Genomic DNA, 26088 nt, shown 5'->3' on the forward strand with positions numbered 1-26088 from the left:
GTACGAGGTTTGAAATGGTGTGGATCCACCAGATGTTCAAGAGGTCGGATATTATCTCGCCGCATGTAAATGTTGAACTGAACATCCTGCTCATAGAGTAATCAGTGACGTGAGTTGAAAGCAGGTCACGGCAGCAACTCACACCATCATTGCAAAACAAACTTCCTTCTGCGTATTGCCAGCACGGTTTGTCAGTGGAAGAGTCTATCGGATAGCGTCTAGTCATTTCACTGAGGAAGGCGCCACGTCGTGACGAATGTCCTCATCTCAAAACGCAAAGATTGCTGGGCACTGGCAACTTTGTATATTTCGAAATGATCGCCTACATGTGCAAAACAGGAATTCTGACGATTCTAAAGTCTTTGAAGCACAATCTTGCAAGGCGACTGTCTACGTGCAAAAACTTCTCTTCTTCTGTCGCGTCCTCCCAGGTTCCAACTACTCCCTTGGCGCTGCTCTTACGATTGACTACGTATGCTGCGGAGCGAAACTCATCCATCCCCTTGGCCTCCGCATCGCATCCTCCTTCGAAAGCATCATGATATACTGAGTTACTCCCCTCATTTGACTCTCCTGCTCCTGGTTTGCCTTCACTCCCTGAGATGTCAAGCCTTGATCTCGTCCCCAGCAGGGCATTTCCTCATGCCCTGAAGGTACAACGAACAAAAAGTTTACCCTCTCAAACTTGTTCTTGGCTTGCAGAGCTTTCAAGATGCTGAGCAATGAGTCCACTTTGATAGGATGTTTCCCCGCTCGTGTTATCTGGAACATGTAGAGAACCCCGCTGGCAGACAATGACATCCCATCCATGCAAGCGAAGTTTAATGCCTTTGGCTTACAGTATGCATTCGGCATGATCACCCACTCCTCCAAGTCTCTGATTGATGATGCAAATTCAATGTACGGTTGCGATCTCTTCAACTTCAGCTTCTTTAACCCGTTTCTATCGCCCTTATCCTTCTCCAGCCTTCGCAGATTGTATTTTCCTCCTCCCTTCAGCACCTCATGCGCAATGTGTTCAAAAGCTACACCTGCTGCTGACTCATAGCCAGAATTAGGACTCGAAAAAGCCAAGTCGACAACATGATCCCAATCCCTTTTCACAAGGGCCTCAAATATCATCGTCTCGGCCTTCTTCGAGCATATTCGAGCGGTAAAGGATCTGTAGTCAGTGCTGGGGGAAAGGTGAATCAGTTTCGATGGCATTCCAAGGTCTTCATTCACTGCTGCATCCATCTTCCTCTTGAGTGATGACACTGATTCTATTCCTTCAACAGCCTGCTCAAGTGTCTCTAAAGGTTTCACGACGATATTTCTCGGCACATTGCCCCAATCCTCTACGATCTTCATCACTTCATCGGAGTCAATACGCCCCCATTGCATCATGATGAAGAGTGACATCTCATCGTCTGACCACAACGGCAAGAAATATCTCTTCGCCGATCCAGTATTCACAATGTCCTTGAACATCCCATACTTCGGTGAAGAGATTATGATTGTTTTGGCGGTTCGTGACATTGAATAGCTCCCCTGGTTTTTGTACAGATCACAGATATACCAGCGCCTAAACATTTGGAGAAAGCGTTGCGCTACGGATCCATCCATGAACAGGTTCCATGCTTCTCCATCAAAGTACCAATATTCACTCCCTATCTGATACACTACTTCCTCACCAGGCCGGAGGAGCTGAAGAAGTAAGAAGTATGCGAAGCAGGACTTCCCGATCCCTGGAGTACCTGTGAGGATCACTTGATGGCATCCTTGATTGGTGTCCATGCCCTCTAGCGTCTCTGGGTCCAACTTGAAATCCTCTGCAATTTTCCGCCTCATCTCCAAGTAGCACTCTCGTATGAAGAGCTTGTTTCCAAGTGTCTCGTGGCCTCCTAAGCATGCGGAGAAGCTGACGTATTCATTAGCCCGTAAAACCTTTCCTGCGCATGCGGTAGTCCAGAGCTCTTTCAAGAAACTTAGCATGCCAACTAGCATAAGTCCTGTTAGTACCCATGATAGCCACATTCAATTCTGTTTCACCTTCAGGTCTTGACACACTGTCTCTAAGTTGCACAGGACGTGGAATAAGCCTCTCAACCTGCTTATCCTTGTCCAAGAGCAGCTTCTCCCTGTCTATAAGGTGCTGCTGGTACGCTACAAGCTGCTTCTTGTCCTCTACAAGCTGCTGCTGGTACGCTACAAGCTGCTGCACAAGCTGCATGTGGACCTCCTTCAGCATTTGGTCATTTTGATCTTGCATCCTTCTCAACACATCTGTGATCTCTTGTTGTACACCTTCGATCTTTCCTTGTACACCTTTGATCTCTTGTTGTACACCTTTGATCTCTTGTTGTACATCTCCGATCTCTTCAATTTTCATCTCTTGTTGTTCTCCCTCGATTTCTGATTGCACCCCCTCGATCCCTTCGTCCTGCTTTGTCAGAATCTCGAGATCAAGAATGTTGGAGCTCCCCTGCATGACGGCATTTGTGAATTGTTTTCTTGATTTTTTGCAATTCTTATCTGCAGCGTCAATGGCTATGTCATAGACACTCAACATGTGTGGAGCTCCCTCTTGAACAGAAGCGTTCTTCTCATCTCCGCCATCATTTCCTCCCCGTATCCCAAGACAAGAGCGCTGACAAACAGCACTCTGCTCGCGATGGAACCGAGTCCACTGAAGGCAACACAATCCCTGCAGTAACAACACAAGTTCAAAAAGCTTTTATCTAGCACTGAGGATTATGCCTACCTCTGAGCTCGAAATGATAATTGAGCTCAACCAAAGGAATCCAAGAGGCGACACGAGCGACATGGCACCCAAGACGCACTTTCCCCCCTGCTGGCAAAGAGCAAACTTAGGCTTGACAAGAAGGCTTGTTTGACGTGGAGGTTGCCTGTATTCCCATCTGCCTCTGCCTCTGCCTCTGCCTCTGCCTCTGCCTCTGCCTCTGCCTCTGCCTCTGCCTCTGCCTCTGCCTCTGCCTCTGCCTCTGCCTCTGCCTCTGCCTCTGCCTCTGCCTCTGCCTCTGCCTCTGCCTCTGCCTCTGCCTCTGCCTCTGCCTCTGCCTCTGCCTCTGCCTCTGCCTCTGCCTCTGCCTCTGCCTCTGCCTCTGCCTCTGCCTCTGCCTCTGCCTCTGCCTCTGCCTCTGCCTCTGCCTCTGCCTCTGCCTCTGCCTCTGCCTCTGCCTCTGCCTCTGCCTCTGTCTCTGTCTCTGTCTCTGTCTCTGTCTCTGTCTCTGTCTCTGTGTCTGTCTCTGTCTCCGTCTCTCAGTTTTTCTCTCACTCGCTCGCTCGCTCTCCCTCCTTCCCTCTCGCATCCACCCATTTACACATACACCATCGCTCGCTCGCAAATTTTTATCTTTCGGGGACACAGGGCCCCTTGAGGGCCCGAAAGGCCCCGATTTGAAGACCCTCATACAGCATCTTCCGAACTTGAAACGGAGAGGGCGCGAAAATGGTGGCGGCATACTATGATACGAAAGAGGAGGACGGGCACGTTCCGTTGATGAAAACCGCACAAGAAGAGACCCATCCATTGCTGAGATAAGACAACTTGAAGATGACAAAATCTGGGAAATCGCTATGAAAGTGCTTGCAGCCATGTCGCGCTGTGTGAAACGGTTGTATGAAGGACTAGAATTGAATCATAGGTACTTAATCGAACTTCAGATAGTGAAAACTGGATCATCAGAGCTATATTCATTGTTTTTTGTGCGATCGAAAACAGCAAATTCACAAAATTTGCTTTTTTCTGCCGGGCGAGTTTGTCACGCGTTCTAAATGCTCACTGGCATGTACCGCCAGTCCCTGGCAGCGGTACAGCTCCAGCCGCTGGCTGAGGCATGCTGGTCGCTGGGCCAGAAAGGTTTCGTCACGATCGATGGTCGCAAGTTCACAGCTGTACATGTGAGCATCGCGAAGTCCTCTCTTCCCTGCCAGAGCTTCTCCGCTTGTGCAATGATTGCGGAGGAAGGAAACAGTCACCGGGATCTCATCAGCACTCAGTGACTCGGGTCTATCATACGGAGCCTTCCACATGATCGCTTTACTCTCTTGCACTCAGTGCAAGAGAGTAAGTAGACTCAGTGACTGACTCAGTGAGTCTACGATCAGTCCTATCTCTCTTCATGGTTCAACGGTTGACATAGGAAAACGCTTCGCGAAGCTCTTTACCCTCTCGACCAGGTCAGCTTCGAGGACAGAGGCATCCACAAGCTCGCCCTTAAGCGTGTATTGGCATGATCTCCGATACAGCATGTTGCGAACCATTCAGGCTTAGAAAGCTGTTTGTACTATACGAACCTCTTGCTCGCAGCTTCCTTCGCGCCCTGGCGGCTTCCGGGGGTCAGCAAACATATCCTATCAGTAAACTACGCACAACCACCACAGTGACACTCACTGTGCAACGGATGCTCTCGAGAGTCGGAACTTGACACAAATGGTTCATACAGACCCGGGCCTTGTCTGTCGGCCGGTCACCTTGTTGCCACCAGCCCGCGAGCACTGACAGTGAATTTGATCTAGAAGAGACTCGTTGGAATGAGAGCCTGGGGGTCAATCACGCTCCGCCGGGCCTGGCAACGCCAAGGTACATACCCCTCCCCCCTCCCCTGTCTGTCTATCCACTCCCTATATCACCCTACCACCCAATTCTCCTTCAACTCATCAAGACATTGACCAGGACAAGGAACAAACAAATGACCCTACCCGCTCATATATAATGCACTGGCAGGCTTCCATTCTCCACCCCCCTGACCCTTCAAGTACCTCTACCATCTTCTTTACCTATGAACCCCCCCCCCCCCCCCCCCCCCCCCAGATAAGAAGTCCTCACAACCCTACCCTCATTCGATCGAGTCAGTCAATTGCAACTCTCTATTATTAGTGTTGACTGACGATTTGAGGAGATGAACAGTGCCGACGAACAAAGATAAAATCATGCTGCAAGAGGATGGAGAGGCGGGGGTAACGGAAAGACAGGAACTTAAGTGAAGAGAGAACAGAGGATGGCATGATAGTATCACTCCTGATAGAGCTAGAAATAACGTACAATTTGTCGGAACGAAATTCATTTCAAAAATATATTACTGAGAATAACCGAAATCGATGTTTTTGATTCAAAGAAGGTCGGTGGATAAGATTTTTGAAGATTGGACCGGAGAAGTGACTGATCCAGCATTGCCAGACGAGACTCTACCTTCAAAATATGCAATCATGACCAAGAATTTCTTATGCACGGATCCAAATAGACTGAGTTGACATGTCCGAGAATCCTTTGCATGGTCGTCGAAGATCATCAATTACTGGTTCTGGTTCTTTGAATTCATCGTTGGACGAGTGGATAAATCAAAGTAGAGACGCTGCTGGTCTTGAAAGGTTTGGTGGATTTCATTGCTTTCGGTTGACATTGACATATAATACGTCTAGTTTTGATAAGGCGGAAGAAATCCAGAGAGAGCAGAAGGAAGAAGACGCAAGAGTGATACATTTTTAACTGGTTTTGCTGGTCTTGGAGACTTAAATTTGTCATCAGGCTGCATTCGAAGCAGATGGTCAGAGGAACATTGACGCAGCGAAACATTTCTTGGCCAAGAACAAGTATCTAAAAGATTTAGTTTTCTGATAAAAATTCAGCCTCTTTCCCATGCAGGTTTGCAGACGCACGACTCAGCATCCAGCGGGCTCGTGCAGTGCTGAAAAAAGCAAAGGTGGGGAGAGAACCCGAACTGAGAGCTCTTGAGGGGAGTATAGAGCAGGCAGAGGTGAAGGCAGCAAGGTCAACTTTCCTCTTCCATTTTTATCGTGTAAAGCTGTGCAGGAACGATGGAAAATCCGCACTTTCCCAAGCAGAGGAGTTTGTATACGCAAAACGGCATGAAATGATGTATTGTCAATTTTCTTTTTTAACGTGATGCAGGTATGAGATGGCTCGAGAAAAACTTGCTGAAGCAAGGTGCTTTTCCAAATCCATTCTCTCTAGTCTCTTGGTTCACTCAATCTGCTGGAATCAGAATTGCATTCAGCCGTGGCCCTTCGGATGAGGTATACATTTGATTCGTGGTTTCATTTGAATTGCTAGAACAGGAGCAAGTGCTAGCGCTGCAGCAAATTCGCGATCTGGATGTTAAAGTTGAGGTCAACCCTGATCGCCCCTAGTCTCTCTCATCAGAGTTGATTGCAGTCATCGCAATGGTGGAATACAGCAGCTCCTGGCAATGGCGGCAACTCACAATCAGTTCGAGATCCCAACATTGAAAGCTGCAGACCACGATCCTCAGAGGAGCTCAGGTACCTTGATACCTTTGTTAACAATTCAACATGACTGAACTCACAATCAGGACGAAAGATGCACTCGCTAAACAAACTGCATTACAACGAGCGACGATGGATGCAAAGAACGCTTTGCTAGCGCGAATTCGGAAAAAAGGTGAAACTCCTTTCAAGTCTCAATCGTGCACAAAGCCCGACAATTGCTTCAAGGTCAGGTAGCTCCCGGTGATAATGGAGAGAAGAATGAGGAACCACAAAAAATGGTAGAAGCCTATTCTCAGTGTCCATCACTCTTTAATCATTCTTGGAAGTCTCTCGCTGATGCAGGATCATCACACGACTCTTCACGAAATCTTACGGCAAAGCAGACAGAAGATTCAAATCTGATACAGGAGAAATTTGCAGAAGGAATTTCGCTCTATGCCGATTTTGAGAAAGCTTTGAAAGATGAGGACACTGTTCTTGCACGGTTCGACCGACCTCCTACTAATTCGAGCAAAACTTTGACAATTGTTGATAGAGAAAAGTTGAAGTTAACAAGGGAAGCGTTTCGACAAAGCGGTAAATTTTTACATGTCACAAACTGGAAAAAATGAATATGATGCCCCGACAGGAAGAATCTCCGAAAAGGAATGAGAAGATCCTTTTTCACTGCTTGCATATTGATGTCTTTGAATTCTTATTGACAATCAAATTTCAGGCTGAAGTTCTTCGAAAAGCAGAAGGCCGTCTGCTCTCCTTAAATGTATTCCCATATTTACCCCAAACCCAAAGAATCTACAGCTTAGCTGTGAATACAGGAAAAAAAGGAGAGGGATCAACTAACCAAGTGGCAAGAGAAAAATGAGCAGGAGCGACAAAGGTATGAGTTTATTTCCGTCCACAAAGATCTTTACAGTCTCTTTCCCAGATTTGAAGAAGAGTTTGCGAGGAAGCAATCAACTTTTTCCAAAGAAGAGCTTGATGAAGGCAAAGATACACAATTGTCATTTACTAGCTTCTGACTTTTGCTCATCAAGTTTTGAAGAAGAGAAAGGAGTTGGAGGAAGAGGCATGTCATGTGATTGAGGATTAAATCTGATTTCAAAGGTTTTGTGTAGGCTGCTGCGCTTGCAATGAAGCAGCTTGAACTGGACAAGAGGCAGCATGAAGCATCCCAACCAGAAGAATCAGTTGCAGAATCCAACCAAGGACAGCCAGTTTTGAACCACAATTTCAGCAAAAAATCTTTTCAAAGTCAGAGTGCTCGTTCATCTGTCGCAGCTTGGGAGCTTGAGGTATAAGAGGACAACTGCAACAGAAGCTGACAGGTACTACAGAATAGACAAGTGTTCGCCGAAGAACAGGGAGAGATAATCAGTAGTCCGACGTCCATGGCAAGAAATTATCATCAATACGCTCTCCAGGATTTGAATTAAACCTGTAGGAGCCTAAGCTGCTGGGGGTTCCGATAGTGGTTTCAACCAAGGTGCTCGTTTCTTCTTCTGGGTTCTCACTAATCAGCCTCAAGGACCTAATAGACGCTGAAAAGGAAAGAGGATTTCTCTACTCCACGATGGGAAGAAAGGTGAGGGATCATTCAATGGGGTTGAACAGTCCCCGACTGAAACTTGATAGGTGTCACTTCGATGCTCCACTCGTCTTATTGCAATCATAGGGCTTAGTAAGGTATTTCTACTCTAATTCAAAAAGTCACTCTTCTCCCAGGCTGTATCATCTTCTCAATCATGTTCGTTGGCTTAGCGTCGTTTCATGTCATATAGTTTTTGTTGGTATGAAGGTAAAGGTCATTATGTTGCTTGTGAAATCACCCGACATGAAGACAAGTGGATGGGTCAATAGTGCACGGGAAGGAGAAGAAGACGACAATTTACTCATTGTCATCTGCACCGCTTAATTTGGACGACAAACAGATCTGGTCTCAGAGCTTGCTCGTAGAATTTGGCTCGATGAGATTTTGAGGGCTGACGACGAGCAGATCGGATTGCCTTGTGACAAAGTCGATGACTGGCAGACAACAGACTGCAAGTCGTATGCGGAATCTCGCAGAGGTTGTCCAGCCAGCGTAACCCAAGGAGCATACTCGTGAGGAGGATTAAGATTCTCTGTTGCTCTTGCCGCATCCATGGCCAGGCGCTTGCCCTCATCGCCTCGGGCGCATGTCATGATTCTATCGTAGTCAAGCTTGCCCTCTTGTGAGCATCTCTTCGCCTCCTCTGCAGGGAGCTTGTCACTCTCCTCCATGCAGACAAAAGCTCGTGCAAAGCCAGGGTCTGTTTCGGTGACAGGATAAAGTGACTGCATGCAGGCCAGGATAGTGTTTCCTTCACACTCCGGTTCTCCATGCTGGCACTGGATGGAGTCTCCAGAGATGCGCCCATTGCCGTAGGGGTAGAGCTTAAAGTCAACCAGCTTGTTGAAGTCAGTGTTTGTGATGAGATCCTTGAGCACAGTCGACGTGTAGTACTTGCAGCCAGGGCACATGCTCTCCATGTAGAAACCAAGCTCGACCTTGCCGTTAACCTTCTTGATCTGAAATGGCTTCTCCTCGTTTGATCTCTTTGTTGCTGACATGCGGCGCTTCAGTGCCCGTACCTTCGAGGTGATTTCAGATTGCTTTTCCTCCTCAGCTTCCTTCTCCTGCTTGTGTTTCTTGGTGATAGTGTCGAGGTACTGCTTCAAGTCATTCTTTTGCTCATCAAACTTTTCGATTTCTTCTTGCTTAGTCTTCTTCGCGGCATTGTTCTGAGCCTTGATCCAATCTCCAACCTTCTTGAGCTGATTCTTTTCTTTCTTCTCCTCATCAGCCTTCTCAGCATTGGCTCTTGCCCTTTGCGCTTCAACATACTTCTGAGTCTTGAGATTCTGAATCATTCGCATCTTCATCGAAGGAGCAGCTGGTTGGTGATTGGAATCTTTGGACAAATCGCGAACTGCACGTTGCACTTGTTTATCGCGATTCTTCTCTTGTAGGTATCTCATCCTCTTCTCATGACCTTCTTCTCTGGATGCCTCCTCGGCCGCCCTGCGCTGGGCACGCTGAGCCAAGATTTTAGCCTGACTCTGCTGATCCTGCAATTCCCATATGTTAAACTCGAAGAAGGTGATCCTGGCATCATCACCAACGAGTTTTGAGCCAGATGATTAACGTGGTCCACAGCGCCAGTAAGGTCACCACTGTGTCCACCCATCTATTGCGCAAGCGTCACAAAAAACTCAAGGGGTCCGAGTAAACACTTGAACCTCGGCGTGATGAAGCATTCCCGGATGGTTATGAAGTCTTGCGGAGTAGTGAGCCTAAAGAGAATTCAGAAGACCCAAACAGAGTCAAAGCACTAGACCCGTCGCTCGGAGTGATACTTGTTCGCCAACTTGTCGAAATAGTTGTTCAACGAGCTGAAAGCGCATCAAAATGCACAACTTGCATATCCTAACAAAATTTACTTGTCGCCACTAGAAGCAGTGTTCATAATTCGAACGTGTTCCATTTGTTGCTTCTTGCCTGATGCAATCGTAACGAGGAAAGAAAGGACGAGGCAGAGACGAAGCGATCAGGAATTCCTTACCGATGCTGTCAAAAAAGTCGTTCATGTTGGAACGAGCAGCAACGTCATCGAGCTGCTTCGAGGCTGCGAAGTGAGCCTGGCATATGTAGCATTAGCCAAGAAGAAGCCTGGAGCGGCTCACCTCCTCCGATTTGACAAACGACAAATCCTTCTCTGGAACAACCTGCAAATCCATAAGTTGAGATTTATCACTTTGTAGTACTTCAATTACCCCATCACCGCTCCCAATCGGGTTCTTGAAGGCGAGCACGGAGCCCCTTTGACTGCGAGTGAAATGCACTCCCACAAGGGCCAAGACAGCAACAAGGATCAAAGGAATCGCAAAGCGAATCCTCGTGGAGTTTCTGATTAAAAGTCAGACCTACAGCAGACCAAGGGAGGAGCACTCACATGTTTCCCAGCAAAGGAGTCAGCTCAGCCTGCAAGAACAATCAGACTGACGTCTGCGATGCTCATATCCGCCTGCTCCGTCTCCCTCTCCTCCTCACACTTGCTCCTTTGCCTCACCGCAGCCATGACGACTCTTCGCACTGACGGTTATGTGATGCAACGGTCAAATATAAACTAAACCCGCTCAAGATGGCAGCCTAAACCCTCTCAATCCTAACTAAACCTATCTTTTAGTTTTCTGGTTAGAACCAAGGAGGTTACCAGTTAACGGAAACCGTTACGTCTTTGAAATTCAAAGCCTCGCTTTAGACTAGGGCGCCAGGCATGGCGGCCTGAGGTCCATTGGTTCGCTTGGACGTCTTGAATGAACTTTTTACGCGGACAATCATCAGATAACGAGTTTTGAAGCGAGCATCGATGACCAAGGGCGTGTTCGAACACTACAGCCCAGATCTTGGGGATGGCTATGGTGGCAGGTTCATGGAACCCAAGTTGAAGGAACTGCTTAAGCGTCAAAACTTGAAGGCTTCAGGGGGACGAGTGAGCAGCTCACCCCCGAAAGATGACAACGCCCGACAGCCGTCTTGGGTCTTCAACAGCAGCAAAGCAGATTGTAGCGAATCGAGTCAAGACTCTGAAGATTTGACTGGGCTTATTGTTGATGAGCAACTCAAAAAGAAGCTCAGGCAGCAATATAAGAGAGCAGCCAGAGGGATAATCCTTGTCTCTTCGCTTCCAACAGATACTATGGCACTAGCAAAGCAACCATCCAGTCCAATACAACCCACTGTAAATAGCATCAGAGAGAGAAGAGAGTTATTCACCAGCAATGGTTTACAATCATTCAAACAGAGCTACACCAAACCTCGCAAGGAAGCAACATCCATTCAGACAATTGACCGTCTCATGGAGGATGGCGACGGAAGTAGGAACGACGGAAATAGGAACGAGAAGACGGATGTCGATTACCACATCAGCCTCCTGAAGCAGATTGAAATAGAACATGCGAAAGTTCTTGCAGAAATGGAATTGATCGAAACATGTTCGGACTCGAACGACAATGAAGCAAAAAGCCAGAGTCATTCAAGTGCGTTCTCCTTGTATCAAGGCCTGCGGTCAGATGAAAGAAATTTCTTCATGTTTGCAGAAGACGGTGGTGGAAACTCTGCAAAACTTGAGAAGTGTGACCAAGACAGTGATAAAGGTACTTTGAAAGGTACTTTGGAGGAGCAAGAGATGAGTATGAAGTCTCCTGCTGCCCAAGAACGTGCGACGACACCCGAGGATGTTTTAAGTGATTTTACGGCTTGCCTGACTCCAATCGTCGTCGATAACTCTCAGGCGATCGTGATCGTTACAAAAGGACAGCAAGAAGAACTCTTTTCCTCCTACGATAACATCAATGCAAGCTACATGTATTGGACAGACAAAGAAAATCTACGTTGTACATTACAATATCCTTCTCAGAAACAGGACGCGATCGAATGTGAGTTGGATAATTCAAGTCTGGGACACATCTCATGTGACATAGTTGAGATCATCCACCAGCCAACTTGCCTCATCCAGACCAATCAAAGAAATCACATCCCTGCTGATGTTCACGTCTCGTTCTCCAGTCAGGAAAGCACGAACACCATTCTCTCTAAGGGAAGGCTTGTGCGGGCACATGCGCAGGGGCTGGTGGAGGAGCTGAAGCAGAATGTTTGCAAGATGAAAGCGAAGCCCTTCAGCTTAAAGAAGATGGAGGACTTGCCTCCGCACGAGCCTCCGTTTCCTCCGGAATCTTATGGGCTACAACCTGTGAAGCAAGACAAGGTGCCGGCTGTCAGTCGCAGAAGTATTCTCCGAGACCTCGACCGCGATTGGCTGCAGAACTTACAAAACAGGCAGAATCCTAGGAGGAAGCAGGAAGACGCCGAAGCCATCCAGCGGCAATGGAGGCATACGAGCCTCATGATCCGAGGATCCGACTCCTGCCGCAGCATACCAGCCCTTCCCCTGCTGGAAGATTCCAGATTGGGAACCGACGGACAATGGATACTGCCATTCAGCCGGGGCGCTGCTGGGAGGCAGCAAGCAGGCTCTTCATGCTTCCGCTGCTGAAGCTGTGCGGAAGAATTTCTCTGCGTCTTCAGGGACAGAAAAGAATTGTCCCTCCTCTTTTACAGCATCGATGAATTGCGCCCAGTGCTCGTTCTGCAGCAACATCATCTCCCCTCCTCCCTCCCCATGCGCTTGGCTGTGACGTCACCTGCGACAAGACCGACGAGTTTCCGAGGACGATGAGCGAGCGCCTTGCTCGAGTCAGCGCGACATTCATGCGGCGAACGTCACTGACGAAGCCCAAGTTCTTCTCCTTGCCGGACCGCACGCAGCTCAGAAGCGCAACGTCAACCTCTCGTCCTTGAAAGGCGTCGATGGATGAGACTTGCAGGTCGAGCAGACGAGCCTCCTGCAGCTGCCGGCGGATCTCCGTGACCTGCCGGCGGTAGGGCGACATGACTGCGATGCTCAGGGAAGAATTCTTCGCCTTGAGCTGCAGAAGTCTGAGAATGGCGGCGCAGGCTCTGGCCTCCCCCTTGTTGTATCGCGAGTTCCTCTGCGCTCCTTCCCCAAACATCTCAGCTGATTCGATGTCATACCACACCAAAGGTCCAAGCCGCGTGTCCGCATGCCTGCATGTACATCACTATCCATACTTGCACATTCCTCCTTGCTCTTCATCCCGCCTACCATGGCGCTGCCATCTCCTCTGCAGAAAAGAAATCCTTGAGTTTGTTCTCGTAGAAGTGGCGGGAAGGGAAGGCACGGATCTTGGGGTGCATGCGGTACTGAACGGTGAGCATGTGCGAGTCGTAGCCAGCAAGCTGAGGGAGAAGATGAGGAAGAGAAAGAGGAGGGTGAGAACAACTTGAAGGCGCTCAAACAGACTGCGCGTGAACTTGAGCTCCTCGGATCTCCTTGAGAAGACGGTCGCTGCAGCATCGGTCGGGAACCAAATTGACAAGCGAGGGCAAGGCATCGAGAAGGAGCCCGGGTGAAGAATCGAGGAGAAAGAAAAGAATGGGACGATACCGGGAAGCTGCCTCGGGTCACCAACGAGGATGTATTTCTTCGCTTGAAACTGCGAAAGTCAACCAGCGGAAAGGGAGGAGAAGGGAGAAGAAACCCACTTGGAGGGGGATGAGCGTGGAGGGCTCGATCGCCTGAGCTGCTTCATCGATTATGACAAAGTCGAATCCTCGCGTCAGCTTGCTCATGGCGGTGCTTCCTGCTCCACTCAGCGTTGTGCATACCACCTGCACCTACTTAGTCAGTGACGCAAACAAGAGTCTGAGGAAGGAGGAGGGAAGGTGAGGACAAGGAAAAGGAGGAAGAGGTTTTCCTGCACGTGGTTTAGGATATGAGTACGAAGCTTGACTTTGACTGCGTTGAGCTCGGAGTTGATCTTTCCTTCTGACCCGGAGCGAACACTGAGCGCTGTCAACATTACGTTCCTCCTCTCCTGCAACTCTTTCTTTGCTTCTGAAGACAAACTTTCCATATCCTTGTCCAACTGCTCAGTGATCCTCTCTACCTCCTCCTTGAGATGCTTCAGGTCTACTCCCTTTCTCTTTGCGCTCTCTCGCTCCCCCTCCTCGCCTCCTTCGCCCTCCTTGTTCAGATGCGCCAAGCGCTTGGCGACGAGCGTTTCCAGACTCACTTGCTCCCACACGTCTCGGCGGACCTGCGACTTCGGTCCCACCCGCACAACCGACACTGAAAGCTTCTGCTGCTCCTTCCTCTCCTCCCCCTCCAGCTGCAGCCCTCCTGACAAACGACCTGCAACCTGATGGCTGCAGGTGAGCACAAGGGAAATACAGGAGGGGGTGGGGGAGATGCTGAAAGATGATGAAAGTTGAGAACACCTCATCCACTGCTGCATTCGATGGTGCACAGATAAGAACACGGAGATCCGCAGCATCCTCCGCTCGGACTGTGGGAGCGAAGAGTGCAGCGACGAGAGCAAGGATTGTTCGCGTCTTGCCTGTTCCTGGCGGTCCCTGCATAACGAGGAGGAGAAATCAAGAGGTGCAGTAGTGAAGTGCATGGAAAGAGGCATAAAGTTCAAGGGAGCTGAGAAAAAGACCTGAATGAGATTGAAGCATCTGCGAGGATCAAGACAGGAGCGGATTGCTATGAGCTGATCTTCGTTGAGGGAACCTTTCAAAAGGAAGCGAACCCTAGTGTCGGTAGGAACAGCAGCCTCTCTCTGTCCTGCTCCCACTGCCCCTCCTTCTAGGTACGACATAGGATCCAAGATCAGCCGCTGCATGTTGGCAGGTAGCGAGCGAACGCTGTGGAGAGCAACAAACTCCCGCAAGCCGGTTGAAAGGTTATGGTTGAGCGGGACTAAGACAAGGTCGCCTTCTTCCTCCTCCTCTCCTCCTCCTCCTCCTCCTCCTTCACCACGACCCGCGCGAATTTCTCGTAGGATACGAGAGTTGAGCCGCTTGAGCCGAGGATTAAGGTTTGCTCCTATCTTGACCCGACAAAGCGATTCTGTTCCTCCCCCTCCGACTGCTCTTCCTACACCTCGACTAGTACCTACCTGTTTCTCCACAATTCCAATCGCATGTTCGGGCTCGTCGTCATCTGGCAATCTTCCTGTTCTCTTCCTTCGCACATCTTCACACCTCCTTACCCAGGCCAAGAGGACGAGGTCGTTCTCCGACAGTTCGTCTAGCATGCTCTCCTCCTTGGCAACGGTCGAGGGGCCGACGAGAAAGCTGTTGAAGTTCTCCTGCTCCTCGCATGCAGACACGCACACTTTCAACCTGCTCGCATCCAGCAACAGACTACGTGCCTCGTCGAACGATCCTCTGATCTGCTCCCAGCTCTCTTCCAGCAGAAAGTTGGTAAGCATGTCTTCGTACTCGTCAAGCCCTACAAACTTGACGGGAACTTCGCGGTGCTTCTGCGCGTGCGGAAAACGATCAAGTCGGAGGTCCCAGGCCAGCACGAGTAGGAGAAACTCGACCTCGAGCTCCTCCGGCGACCTCTCGCTCCTCCTCGAGCGAGTGCCGAGGACGTCTCTGACGACTGAATCCTTCATGCTGCTCGAGAGGTCCATGACTAGGTTGCCGACCGTGAGCTTGCATGAACTGCTCTGCTCTCCCTCGCTTTGCTGTGCCTTGGAGCCGCTGATGTCAGCGAGAATGGCTTGCAAGCCTCCTACACGCTGCTCCTTCACGCCTCGAGGCGTACTTTCCGCTTCCTCGCTCCTTGGCTTCTTCCTCTTTATCGTCGTCTCCTTCGCTTTGCTCGTCCTCTGACCCTCAACTCGAACATCCGGGTCCCTCTTCTGCGGTCCTTGATAGGTCCTCGAAGCTCTTGAGGAGGTAGGTACCGAGGCAGGCAGGGCATGCAGCGAGCTCTGCCCGAGATTTCCCAGCCCTGGGACCCCCAGGGGAACAAGCTCGCGACAAAGGGAGAGGATCTGCTCGTCCGTCCACAGACTTCTCCGCTCCACCAGCCTCCGGAAAAGCTCTTTCTCCTCCTCCTCCAGCTGTTCTCCATGATGTCGAAAAGTCTGCAGGACATGGAGGATGCAGGCGCACCAAACTCGCCTAATCTGCAGGTTCGCTACTCCACCCCACTGGAAGAGGGAGAGAGAAGAGAGGGAACTATCAGCATTCAAGACAATAGGACCATGCCGCTTACCTTGGCAAGAGATCCCAGCCATTCCTCGTGCGCCGCCAGCAGCGTGCGGCAGTTTCTGGGGTCGAAGTCTTCGTCGTCGCTGTCCCTATCACCCTCATCGTCGGGTGTCATGTCTTTCAAGAACGTCCAGCTCGAGTGGAAGAGGAAGAAGAAGCTTTCGGTCACTCTGTCGAAGTACGCATGCTGAGGAGAAGACTGAAACCTTTCTCCGCGAAACCTACAGACAAAGAAGTGACGAGCAGTAGTGAGAGGTAGGACATGGCACCTCGACCGCGCCATCATGAAAGTCTTGAGAAGGCGCCACAGGAGGAGCAAAATTTTCTTACGCAGCTCCTGATGGATCAAAAGCATCATATCCGAGATGACATCTGCTGCGATCCTAAAGAGATGCTCGAGAAGAGGGAAAAATAATCCATCCAATCCAATCCCATCTACTTCCTCCAACACCTTGAAGAAACCGCGCGCAAAGGAATCAGGGCTGCTTGCAGCAGTATGCTTCATCGCAGTGCTCAGATCTGGTCGTTCCATCGGTGAAGGAGCAAAGCAGCTGATGAGGAGTCGGACGACGACGTCTCGGAGGCTCAGGTTTGCTATCACACTCAGAGCAAAGCAGCTCTGCTTCACGCCCTCCTCCTTTTTCACGTGCTCGAGAACCTCCTCATGGTACGTAAGCTGCTTTGCGTAGAGCAGGAAAAGCTGGGAAAACCTAACCAGGATCGCCTCCTTCATAGACAAATCTGCCATTGTCGCTATGTCGCCGTCCAGTCTCTGATCGACGTCGAGCCACAGCAGCAGAGCGGAAGCTGTTCGAAGAATGGAAGCATGAATCTCACCAGGGATGCTGCGCACTCCTGCTCTGAGCAACAGCCAATCCCACATGCTTCCCAGCCATTCGGGCGAGTCGGAGGAAAGGGGAGGAGAGTGCAAGGAATTCCGAGCAGGCTGTAAGCCACGTCGTAGGATGAGGAGAAGGTTGTTGGTTTGCAGTTCCATCAGCCTTTGGATGGTTTTGATTGGAGATAGACGGACAGAAGGCGGGAGATTGAGAGAGCAGGTGGCACCCAGCAGGTGAGGAATCCACTGATGGGCGGAGACGAGAGGAAGCTTTCTCATGCTGCCAGCATCCAGCATCCTGTTGACCACCTGAACGAGCACTTTGATGCTCATGCTCCCGATAGTAGGATCATTCGCAAACTGCATGGAGCTGCCGCTGAGGAAGAGAAAGAGCTCCTCGCTTACCTCTTGACCAAAGTGACCTGAGGATAAGCACGAGCAGGCAACTTCCTCGAGGATCTCAAGCGCGATCTTCTTCACAGGCATGCTGACACATCTCTCGACGAGCTCGCAAAGGATTCTCTTCATGAAGTGAGGACTGAAAGTGCTTCTCTCCCAGAATTCACTCCCGTGAGATTTCAGGAGATGCAGCAGGCACTGAGACGCCGCTAACACTGTCTTGGACCTCTCTACCACAGAGACAGTCACAGTCGGAAGAAATCCAGGAAATCGTTCTGAAAATTGTGTTTTGATGGACTGCGGTCGCATTTGCCTCAAGATAACAAGGACGGCTGTCCAGAGCTGGAAAAAAGATCAGATTGGTCTCACAGCACAGAAGTCATGGCATGATTTTTCTCCTCACCACATTCTCATCATCGCTGAAGATGTAATCTTGTCCTTCATCCAGTTGCTGCCGAAACTTCTGATCATTGTCAAGTCTATTCAGACCATTTATCGTCCTGTTGACTATCTCATCGACCACCCATTCCAGCGCAGGAGGTTCGTCGATGCAGTCCAAAGTTCCCATGCATCTCACCTGCAAACGCAAGTCAGCGAATGAAACTCTTCGTTCACGGCACCTGCGATCTCGCCCAATCTCGAACGGTTTGATCGTGATGAGCACACAACATGTACACGCCTGGAAGCTTCAGAGCACCGGAGATTTGCAGGCCCTAGGTGCCAGAAACAAGACAATCAGAAGACCCGGAAGGCGTCCGATTCCACCCACCTCTTTCCTGGTGATCAGGCATCGCATCACCCGATTGAAGCCCTCCCAAAGGTGCTTGTCGCAGATCAGCACTTGCGGCCTCAGAAGAATTTCGATGAGAGTGCAGAGAACTTGATCGAGGTTCTTTCCAGCCAATACATTCTCTGAAGACGCTGGCCTGAGAATTGCACTGAATCTCTCACAATCCCATTCATCCAGGCATGTTGCAAGCCGTTTCCTGGTATCCGCTTTGTTGGCAAGGCCGAGATTGTCAAACTCACTTTGTTCATCATCTTGGACTGCTGCTGTTCTCGCCTGATGGAGGCGGAAGGCGCAATTGAGACATGTCGAGGCCTGAACTTTGATCTTGCTCTGCAAAAAATTCACAGTTGGCTGCCCAGCAAACTTCCATAGCCACAGCAGTTCTTTCACAATCGCAGTATTCTTGCAGATCCAATGAGCTTCACCTGTCTCAAGAAGATACGCTGTTGGCGCATGATGGTCAGGTTCGCGAAACACCTGATGGAGTGATACTCACAGGTTGCCTGCTCGAAGTATGCTTGACGATCGCTCTTGAGAAGCGAAGGATCCGGCACTGTCATCGTTGGTGCAAGAAGGTAGAGACCGCTAAGGGTCCAAAGGGAGCCAAAGAGGACCAGCAAGCAAGCAGGAAGGTGACAGATCTATTTCAGATACGCCCTCCAATGTGCTCGCCTGCAAGTCTTCGCCCCCATCGTCTTTCATGATCGCCCCTAAGAGCTTATCGCTTGGCCTGACCGAGTCCCCCTCAGCCAAAAGAGTTTCCTCTCGTGAGGGCAGGAACATAACATTAATAAGCGTGTGGTTGAGTGACACACGGTGACCAATGGTGACAGATCAATTCTTCCGAAGTCCAACTACCCATGTTTATCCTGTGTCTGTCAGAGTAGGGGTGGGTACCAAGTTTGTGCTTCATTTTCCCGCTTTTCTGCCTTCCCTCCCTCCTTCCCGCCCTCCTTCCCTCCCTCCTTCCCGCCCTCCCTCCCTCCCTGTTTCCCGCCCTCCTTCCCGCTCTCCTCCCTCCTTCCCGCCCTCCTTCCCGCTCTCCTTCCCTCCTTCCCTCCCTCCCTGTTTCCCGCCCTCCTCCCTCCCTCCTTCCCTCCCTCCTTCCCTCCCTGTTTCCCGCCCTCCCTCCCTCCCGCGTTCTTCCTGATCAAATATGGAAAAAAGGAAAAGAAAGAAGCATAAAAACCTCTTGTTCTGATTCACATACGACGGTCAGGATATGTTGGAAAAAACATCTCCAACAACAAAAAATGCTCGATGTGATTGACGATTGGGTGAAACACATAAGCAAAATAAGCCATCGAAGTAGTTTGATCTTCAATCGATCTGTTGTTATGGTGTTTTGAGAAACATTCAAGTCAAGGTGATGATACTTACATCACAAGACTGTTTGATCAAACATACAATCGGACCTGTTTTTTGATGGGTGAAAAACGCAGAGGTAACGCAATTCAGTTGGATGTTTTAGATGAGTTTTGGCGAGAAAGAGGGAACAAGTATCAACCCATACAACGCAGGAAAGAAGGGGATGTTCGAGTGCTGTACTATTCTGCTGATCAGTATGCAACAAACTTTCAAAACTACATGTTCTATGCAATTGGACCGAAACAGACTAAATACATCAAGGAATGGGGAAAGCTCAACGGAATTTCTTCAGAAAAGGAGATACAGGATATACGGAATATTGTGAATGGATGGAGTTTTCCACCAAAAACTCGTGTTCTCGAAAGACAGGATGTCGTGGATTTCATAAGGGAGCAAAATGAGATCATTGGATGGGACAATCATTACAACTTGGCATGGAACCCTGACAAAATCAAGAGAAACTCTGAACAAAAGAATTGGATGAAAGCATTTTGGAGATTCATGGTATATCTGATCGATATACCATTGCACCTATTTTCAAAATACGCAAACAATCTATTCGCGTAGACATCATTGATTTGTTTCACATCATGGATCAGTCTTGTCTGTTGCAATATTCAAAAGGGTGGAAAAAGCAAATAGCGAGATCCTGTTCGAACATAATTGTCAAAACAAGTTTGCAAGCCTGAAGATGGAGAATTACATCCACAAACACAAGGCGATTGATAAGTTCTTCATGAAGATGAAAGGTGATCGTTCAAATCAAAGTCCATTGATTGCATACGGTGATGCATCATTCGGTTGTACTGGACATGGAGAGAAATCAGTGCCTGTAAAATGGATCAAAAGGCAATGTCAGAATTCTTCGAGGTGAAGGAAGTTGACGAATTCAGAACAACAAAATATTGCAATCAAAGCCATCAAGAATTGTATGATTTGGAACGAAAACAAATCAAAAAGAATGGTATAATGGCTGACGAAGTCTCAGTGGTGCGGTGTTTGAAATAGTGCAGATCCACCAATTGTATTCAAAACCGTATCAAGTCTCGTGATATCAATGCTGCTATGAATATTCTATTGTGCTACTTGTCTCTTTTATATTGGCGCGTGGGTCTTCAATGATCCATAATTTCGACGGAAAACTTAGAATTTTGAAATTTTATGTTTTGTGTCGTTTAGCTAATAATCCTCTACCCACCCATTCCATCAAATTCCTTCCGCAATAGAAACAAGAGAGAACCACGACTTTTACTAAGTTGTCAAACATCGCAACATGTTGCCGTGACGAGCCATCATCACTGATTGAAAGTGACTTGGTAGACGGGGTCATCATCCCGGATGAATAGTTATGCAGTCGCGCCTTGGCACGATGATCCATTTCCAGCTGTACCTGTTGGAAACCATCACAATCTATCGGACACAGAAGAAAGACTCACATCCGAAGCAATGGCTGTCAGCTACCACAGCAAGTCCTCTGAGCTCTTCCAAGCTTTGAACATCGAAAACCGTTGGCGAGCTAAAGCGAAAAATGAGATAAAGGCCACTAAAAGGAGGACAGACTCAACCTCAACTTGTTGACTTTCATCCCCAACGCCAATTGCTGATTGAAGTCACAATCATACATCTTCCCGTCATACCCGACGGACACCTACTTTGGAGTTACTCTTCGCGCTAGCTGCACTTCAAGCAAACATCACAAGATTCGTGCACATCAACCCATCCACGGTTGCGAGGTTGAAGTTGCGGACCAGGAGGTCCATATACCTGATGGCAGATCAAAGAGAAGGTACAGAGATAATGGAATGCTCACTCTTGAAGTTCTCCCCGTCGATACAGAAAGTCAGCAAATCTCTTGATGGGCATATTCGAAAGTGTGAACAAGGAGTTGAACACGATCCCAAAATGGGTAGAAAGCTCCGTTTTGTATCTAGCTCATTGACCGTTCAGACACTCAAATTTCGACAAAAAGACAGACTTTTCTTCAAGGGCTTTCTGTTCTGGTGGGAGAAAACCTCCAAGCGGGTTGTAGATGAGATCCAACACAAGGCCGCTACCTTCTGCACCGTAGCCAGCCTGGTTCCTGCACAAGAATAAGCATCGAGTACAGCATCACAAAGGAAAAACAAACAATTTCATTAGGCCATGAATGCTCTTCTCAAACACTCCACTCCCACGCTGAGTGTCCACATTCTTGAGGCTGTAACAGGGAAGTGAAGCAATGACTCGAACCTATTGACGTATGAGTGATTCTAATTGATTTGCGACAGTGACACTCACTTTGTGCTTGACTAAGAAATCTACAAGGTCTTCCTGACCTGGTTCTGTCAATACCTGCTTATAGTTTACAAATGAACCTGGTAGATATTCTCTCATTTGCAAACCGTGAGATTGCATCGGTCAATAATCTCTTTGTTTCGAGCGCTTGCTTCCGAGACCAAGAATCTGAACTGATCGTTAAGCTCAGGAGCACCTCCAGTAAGATCAATTGTCTTGATAGAAGGCGATTTGTCCAACAGTTCAATGCATCTTTTTGCAACTTCCTTCGACATCATTTCTTTCCTTTTGGGAGAGCTCTCTACATGGCAATGATTGCATGCCTGGTTGCAGTACAAACCAATGTTCAGCTGCAATATTTCAACTTCCGATTTCTTAAGAGAAACATTTCTATCAGCGAGGAACTTATCGAAAGAAGGAACGCCGAGGTTGTCGAGGGCCCGCCTTCTATTCTTTCGTTCCTCCATTGTTAGCCGCTGCTGACCAAGTTCCTTGAGATTTCTTGCAGTTGTTTTGTGATCTTCATCCTCTTCAACATGCCTCATACTATCTGGTATTAGAGATGCTGAAGTTCTGCCTCTGATTTCTTCGATTTTTTTCTCCCTGACCTTCCTCAACTCAATTCTATGTTGATGTACGTTGACATCTGTGTTGAAATCTGGTGTGACATTGAACATTCTGGACAACGAGGGAGATCGAGCAGAAAGGGGAGTCGAAGAAACAGAGTCAAATGGAAGAACACATTGACGAAGTGCTTGGTTTCCTTGTCGCCATATTCCTCGCGCAGAGCAAGCTCCAGGCATCCCCCGCACCATCACAGCAACCACTGCGAGGGCCTTGTGAGTGCGGCCTCCGGGCCGGGAGACCGGGAGATCCCCTAATTTCTTTGACCATTGGATAACTTAACTTTAGTGAGTAAAATATAAGTACTGAAAATCACTACTGCCCTCTGTGGCATTGCAGCTCCCCGTGAGACCGCCCCCTTCCCCCAGCAATCGAACACTAAACAACAGGTGGGGTATCATTGCTACCATACTAGGGTGGGGGTGGATGCTGGATGCTCAGGGACTACCCCCACCAAACTCCTGATTTGATCCACTACCGCTCGTACCAATTGTATTGCGCCAGAGACGGAACCCCTACCCTGCTCCTTGAATGCTCACCACCCCTCTTTATACTATCAGAGAGGACAGTGAATAAAAAGGTGGGGTTACGCGAAGAGACATTCCCCAAGCGCCGCGACCATGATCTTCGCCCTTGTTCCCTTGAAGTAAGAAATGCAGTTAAACGAGTCCTGTTGGTGTACAGACCCTCCAATATCCATGTCGAATCTCTTCTGATTTGATTCGTCCCTCTACTGTTCTTCGTGCGTGCGTCACCTTGAACAATTCATCTGGAATGATCCATTTGAATTGGACGACGTTTTGTGCCCCGATCTCCTTTTCTACCCTGCTGATCTTGCCTCATTCCATCTTCTTTATGCGTTTGCTTGTATTCGGTTGGAATTTAACAAAGATTTTACTGTGGTATTGTTGCTTGCCTTGGCGATGACTACTTCATTTTGTTTCTGGATTCTTTGCACCAAACAGCATTGATGTTGTGGCTCTAAATGTTTTGCACCCCTGCTTCAAATGTGTCTACTTTTGATTAAACCTTATAGATTATACATAATCTCTGTGTATGTTGCAACATTCATTATTTGTTTGCAAAAAATAATTCTAGATGTCTCGTGATAATCTGCAGTTCAGTCCTTTCCTGGTGTGAATTTGACAAATCTACCATGAAAATCATGGTCATCTCGTGGCATTGATTTGAACTTGTAGGGCTCTCTCTTCCTCCTTCACTAGGATGGACGACACCACCTTGGACGGAACCCCTGGTATCCCTCTGTGGTATGATGGCTTTGGTTTGATTGGCGTATTTTACAGCTTCGGGCGCCTGGTCCATCGTCGACTCCTTCCATGCTCCGTAAGCTTCAGATGTAGTCGTTTAAGATTTTTAATCTGATCATTCAGGTTGGACAATCCTTCGTACACGACCTCCGTTCCCATCGACACCCGCTACGGTGGAGGAGCCGGCACTGGTTATTCCGCTGGCTACTTCAGCGGTGGCAGCACCCCTGTTGGTGATGGAATTTCTCCTGCAAGCTACGGAACTAGCCTCCCGTATTACGGCTACTAAATGTTGTGCAACAACTTGCATCAAGTTACTTGATTCAGTGAAGTGTACTATCTGGACCCCTGAAAAAAACACTGATTTATTGTAAAGCAAGAAATCCATGTGAATGGTAAATGAATTAAGTCGATAGATGCTAACTCGTCGAAAGGCGCTGCTTCTGTCGGAAGAATCCATGACTGCAATTGTGAGAACGCCTTCAGTTCAAAGGAATCTTTTGCGTTTGCATAGCACGTTCCAACTGAATTGCGCTGAAACATAAATTTCAGCTAGAGCAGATACATATGAAACAGGATACCTTCTTTGATTCTCCATCTCGAGGGTACGGATACCTGACAACAATTTTCAGAGAAGGTAATCTAGGAAATGAAATGTCGTTACGTTCGACAAGCATATCGATTTGAGCCTTGCCATCCGCGATAACTTGTTTGAGGACCTGGCTCTCCTCGCTCTCCACTTGGAATCGCATACAACTGTGTAAGTTTTGTGAGATTGCTACAACCCAGCTCCTATAGAGAGTAGCAACCTGTCCTCAAGCTGAGCGCATTTGTTGCGATATTCATCAACTTGTTCTCCGAGTGAAGAAATGACTTTATCCTGCCCCTCAAACAAGCGGATTCTGTGCAGATTCATAAATTTTCGATGAAAAGTCAATTAAGAAGTTACAGTTCACCTCTCTTTCAACTCCTGATTTTGACGTTCGTACAATTGGCAGCTCATCTCCAACTTCGCACATTTCTCGTTGACCTCAGTGTAAGCTTTGCCGAGCTCATCAACCTATTTTCGCCTCAAATCAGAACTCAAACAGAAGACGAAATACAATATGATCTACACCATGTTCTGACGAGTGAGGTTGGAATCGAGCTCTTTCTTGTACTGCTGGCAAGCCGCATCGAGCTTCGTGCACTCGCCCCTGTACTTGCTGAGCTGTCTGTTGAGCTGCATCACAACATTCTTCGCGTTGTTGGCAAAAGAGGTTTTTTCTTGGAGTTTGTCTGAGAGATCCTGTATGGTCCTCATGGCTTCACGAAGCTTCTCTTCCGGGTTGGCTCTTACTCCAAGATCTGAGTTGAATGAACCAGGCATAGCTGGTGGCATACTCAGGCCAGAAAATCCCATACCCGCATTCATAACAGCTTGATTTGCACCAAGATCATAGGAGATGTACTGCATGGGCACCGTTTGCGTCGGGACGGCGGCGCTGACGCCGACCTGCGATGGCTGAACCTGCACAGCGCCTGGCAAAAATGCGAACTGCTGCTGCACTCCCATGTCTGTTGCAGAAAGACCAAAAGGAATCTGAGTGGAGTAGATGGAGGGATCGAACTGCTGGACTGGCATGCCAGGGTAGTAGATAGTCTGAACGTCTCCAGTCTGCTGGGCACTAAGGGGAAGCGGCATTGTGCGCCTCCGTTCCTGCCGCGTCGGCCACCCCCAAGGACAGAGAAAGGGGAAGGGGGTGCAGATTTCCGATAATTTGTGATAGCAATTTCAAATAGTTTGCTGAATTTGATTGTTGTGCGTTGTCCAATCACACAGCTTCAAAGAAACTATTACAGCAGTATGTAAAAAACATTTCGTGGAGCAACAATTGGAAACAAAGATTTGGTATTTTCAAATAATACTGGGAAAGGATACAAAGCTATCTTGATGACTACCTATCTCGGAATGAACATGCAGCCACCCCACCCCTTCCAACATACCCCGCTTCCCACCACCGTACCACCACTCCGTCAGAGGATCTCGCTGTCACTTGACCCTTGCTCCATAAGCTTGAATACCCACCGGTACACTGCAGGTACACAATCTATAGAAATGACCCGTTTTCTAAGTACCCTACCCCGTTTCAATCCACAACTGAGCCAATCATTTGAAATCAGCCGTTATACCTCATCCCACCCTACCCCCTCACGAGTCAATAACGCTAAAAGAGTACCCTATTGAGGCAATACAGGGGACCCCACAACATCCTATTTCAACTCAGGGAACCCCATGTGATGGGTCCAGTCCAGTCAACGGTACAAGGTACAAGGACTGTCATGAAATATAGTGAGCCCTCATCCGCATGAATGCAACCAGACTCAACGTGACTACGGCCTGCCGCAACTTGAACCGGGCCCGGCGCCCTCAGGAGTTTCAGCACCGCGGCCTCTTGTACTAGTCCAAAGTCACGCAGATATCACATCGACCTTAATCTCAACAAGACAGTTTTTGCTCAAGACCGAGTTTAATTAATCAATCGCGGCACACGAAACCAGAATTGAGGAGCACATGAGAGATAGACTGCCACGGTATGCTAGGATGTGAAACCCAAGCATCCAG

General features: G+C 48.6%; 9 protein-coding genes across 9 annotated transcripts; 2 read left to right on the forward strand and 7 right to left on the reverse strand.

Moving 5' to 3' along the window:
• Positions 1-247: 247 nt before the first annotated feature.
• GUITHDRAFT_156025 (hypothetical protein) lies at positions 248-1091 on the reverse strand (the record flags this gene model as incomplete). Its single annotated transcript, XM_005820396.1, is given in 2 exon segments — positions 248-328; positions 340-1091. A coding segment is annotated over 1 exon segment (516 nt), but the record flags the coding sequence as incomplete, so codon positions are not given.
• A 2415-nt stretch (positions 1092-3506) lies between these two features.
• On the forward strand, positions 3507-4132 carry GUITHDRAFT_156026 (hypothetical protein). The gene has a single exon (XM_005820397.1). The coding sequence runs from the start codon at positions 3778-3780 to the stop codon at positions 4003-4005; it is 228 nt and encodes a 75-aa protein (XP_005820454.1). The 5' UTR covers positions 3507-3777; the 3' UTR covers positions 4006-4132.
• A 1144-nt stretch (positions 4133-5276) lies between these two features.
• GUITHDRAFT_147879 (hypothetical protein) lies at positions 5277-7010 on the forward strand (the record flags this gene model as incomplete). Its single annotated transcript, XM_005820398.1, has 10 exons — positions 5277-5309; positions 5531-5595; positions 5648-5773; positions 5915-5950; positions 6009-6039; positions 6082-6132; positions 6179-6285; positions 6336-6424; positions 6595-6736; positions 6968-7010. 10 exons carry the CDS (start codon positions 5277-5279, stop codon positions 7008-7010), a joined length of 723 nt encoding a protein of 240 aa, XP_005820455.1.
• A 1150-nt stretch (positions 7011-8160) lies between these two features.
• On the reverse strand, positions 8161-10366 carry GUITHDRAFT_90725 (hypothetical protein; the record flags this gene model as incomplete). Its single annotated transcript, XM_005820399.1, has 10 exons — positions 10341-10366; positions 10224-10252; positions 10045-10177; positions 9955-9996; positions 9834-9909; positions 9712-9769; positions 9609-9663; positions 9511-9564; positions 9390-9458; positions 8161-9339 (listed from the first exon to the last, which is right to left on the reverse strand). The coding sequence occupies exons 1-10, from the start codon at positions 10347-10349 to the stop codon at positions 8161-8163; spliced, it is 1704 nt and encodes a 567-aa protein (XP_005820456.1). The 5' UTR covers positions 10350-10366.
• Positions 10367-12480: 2114 nt separating this feature from the next.
• Positions 12481-12726, reverse strand: GUITHDRAFT_61376 (hypothetical protein; the record flags this gene model as incomplete). Its single annotated transcript, XM_005820400.1, has 1 exon — positions 12481-12726. A coding segment is annotated over one exon (246 nt), but the record flags the coding sequence as incomplete, so codon positions are not given.
• Positions 12727-13657: 931 nt separating this feature from the next.
• On the reverse strand, positions 13658-14626 carry GUITHDRAFT_156027 (hypothetical protein; the record flags this gene model as incomplete). Its single annotated transcript, XM_005820401.1, has 3 exons — positions 14353-14626; positions 14132-14266; positions 13658-14052 (listed from the first exon to the last, which is right to left on the reverse strand). Coding segments are annotated over exons 1-3 (661 nt in total), but the record flags the coding sequence as incomplete, so codon positions are not given.
• Positions 14627-20663: 6037 nt separating this feature from the next.
• GUITHDRAFT_160284 (hypothetical protein) lies at positions 20664-22418 on the reverse strand (the record flags this gene model as incomplete). The annotated part of the gene is made up of 9 exons (XM_005820402.1): positions 21699-22418; positions 21595-21648; positions 21446-21546; positions 21293-21397; positions 21128-21244; positions 21015-21081; positions 20883-20965; positions 20754-20833; positions 20664-20707 (listed from the first exon to the last, which is right to left on the reverse strand). The coding sequence occupies exons 1-9, from the start codon at positions 22404-22406 to the stop codon at positions 20664-20666; spliced, it is 1359 nt and encodes a 452-aa protein (XP_005820459.1). The 5' UTR covers positions 22407-22418.
• Positions 22419-23108: 690 nt separating this feature from the next.
• GUITHDRAFT_156028 (hypothetical protein) lies at positions 23109-23628 on the reverse strand. Its single transcript, XM_005820403.1, has 2 exons — positions 23607-23628; positions 23109-23559 (listed from the first exon to the last, which is right to left on the reverse strand). The coding sequence occupies exon 2, from the start codon at positions 23536-23538 to the stop codon at positions 23287-23289; it is 252 nt and encodes an 83-aa protein (XP_005820460.1). The 5' UTR covers positions 23539-23559; positions 23607-23628; the 3' UTR covers positions 23109-23286.
• Positions 23629-23965: 337 nt separating this feature from the next.
• Positions 23966-25167, reverse strand: GUITHDRAFT_120334 (hypothetical protein; the record flags this gene model as incomplete). The annotated part of the gene is made up of 6 exons (XM_005820404.1): positions 23966-24017; positions 24065-24098; positions 24148-24239; positions 24293-24385; positions 24440-24543; positions 24601-25167. The coding sequence occupies 6 exons, from the start codon at positions 25165-25167 to the stop codon at positions 23966-23968; spliced, it is 942 nt and encodes a 313-aa protein (XP_005820461.1).
• Positions 25168-26088: the final 921 nt, after the last annotated feature.

The sequence above is a fragment of the Guillardia theta genome (assembly GCF_000315625.1).
Source record: "Guillardia theta CCMP2712 unplaced genomic scaffold GUITHscaffold_178, whole genome shotgun sequence".
NCBI classification, from domain to species: domain Eukaryota; class Cryptophyceae; order Pyrenomonadales; family Geminigeraceae; genus Guillardia; species Guillardia theta.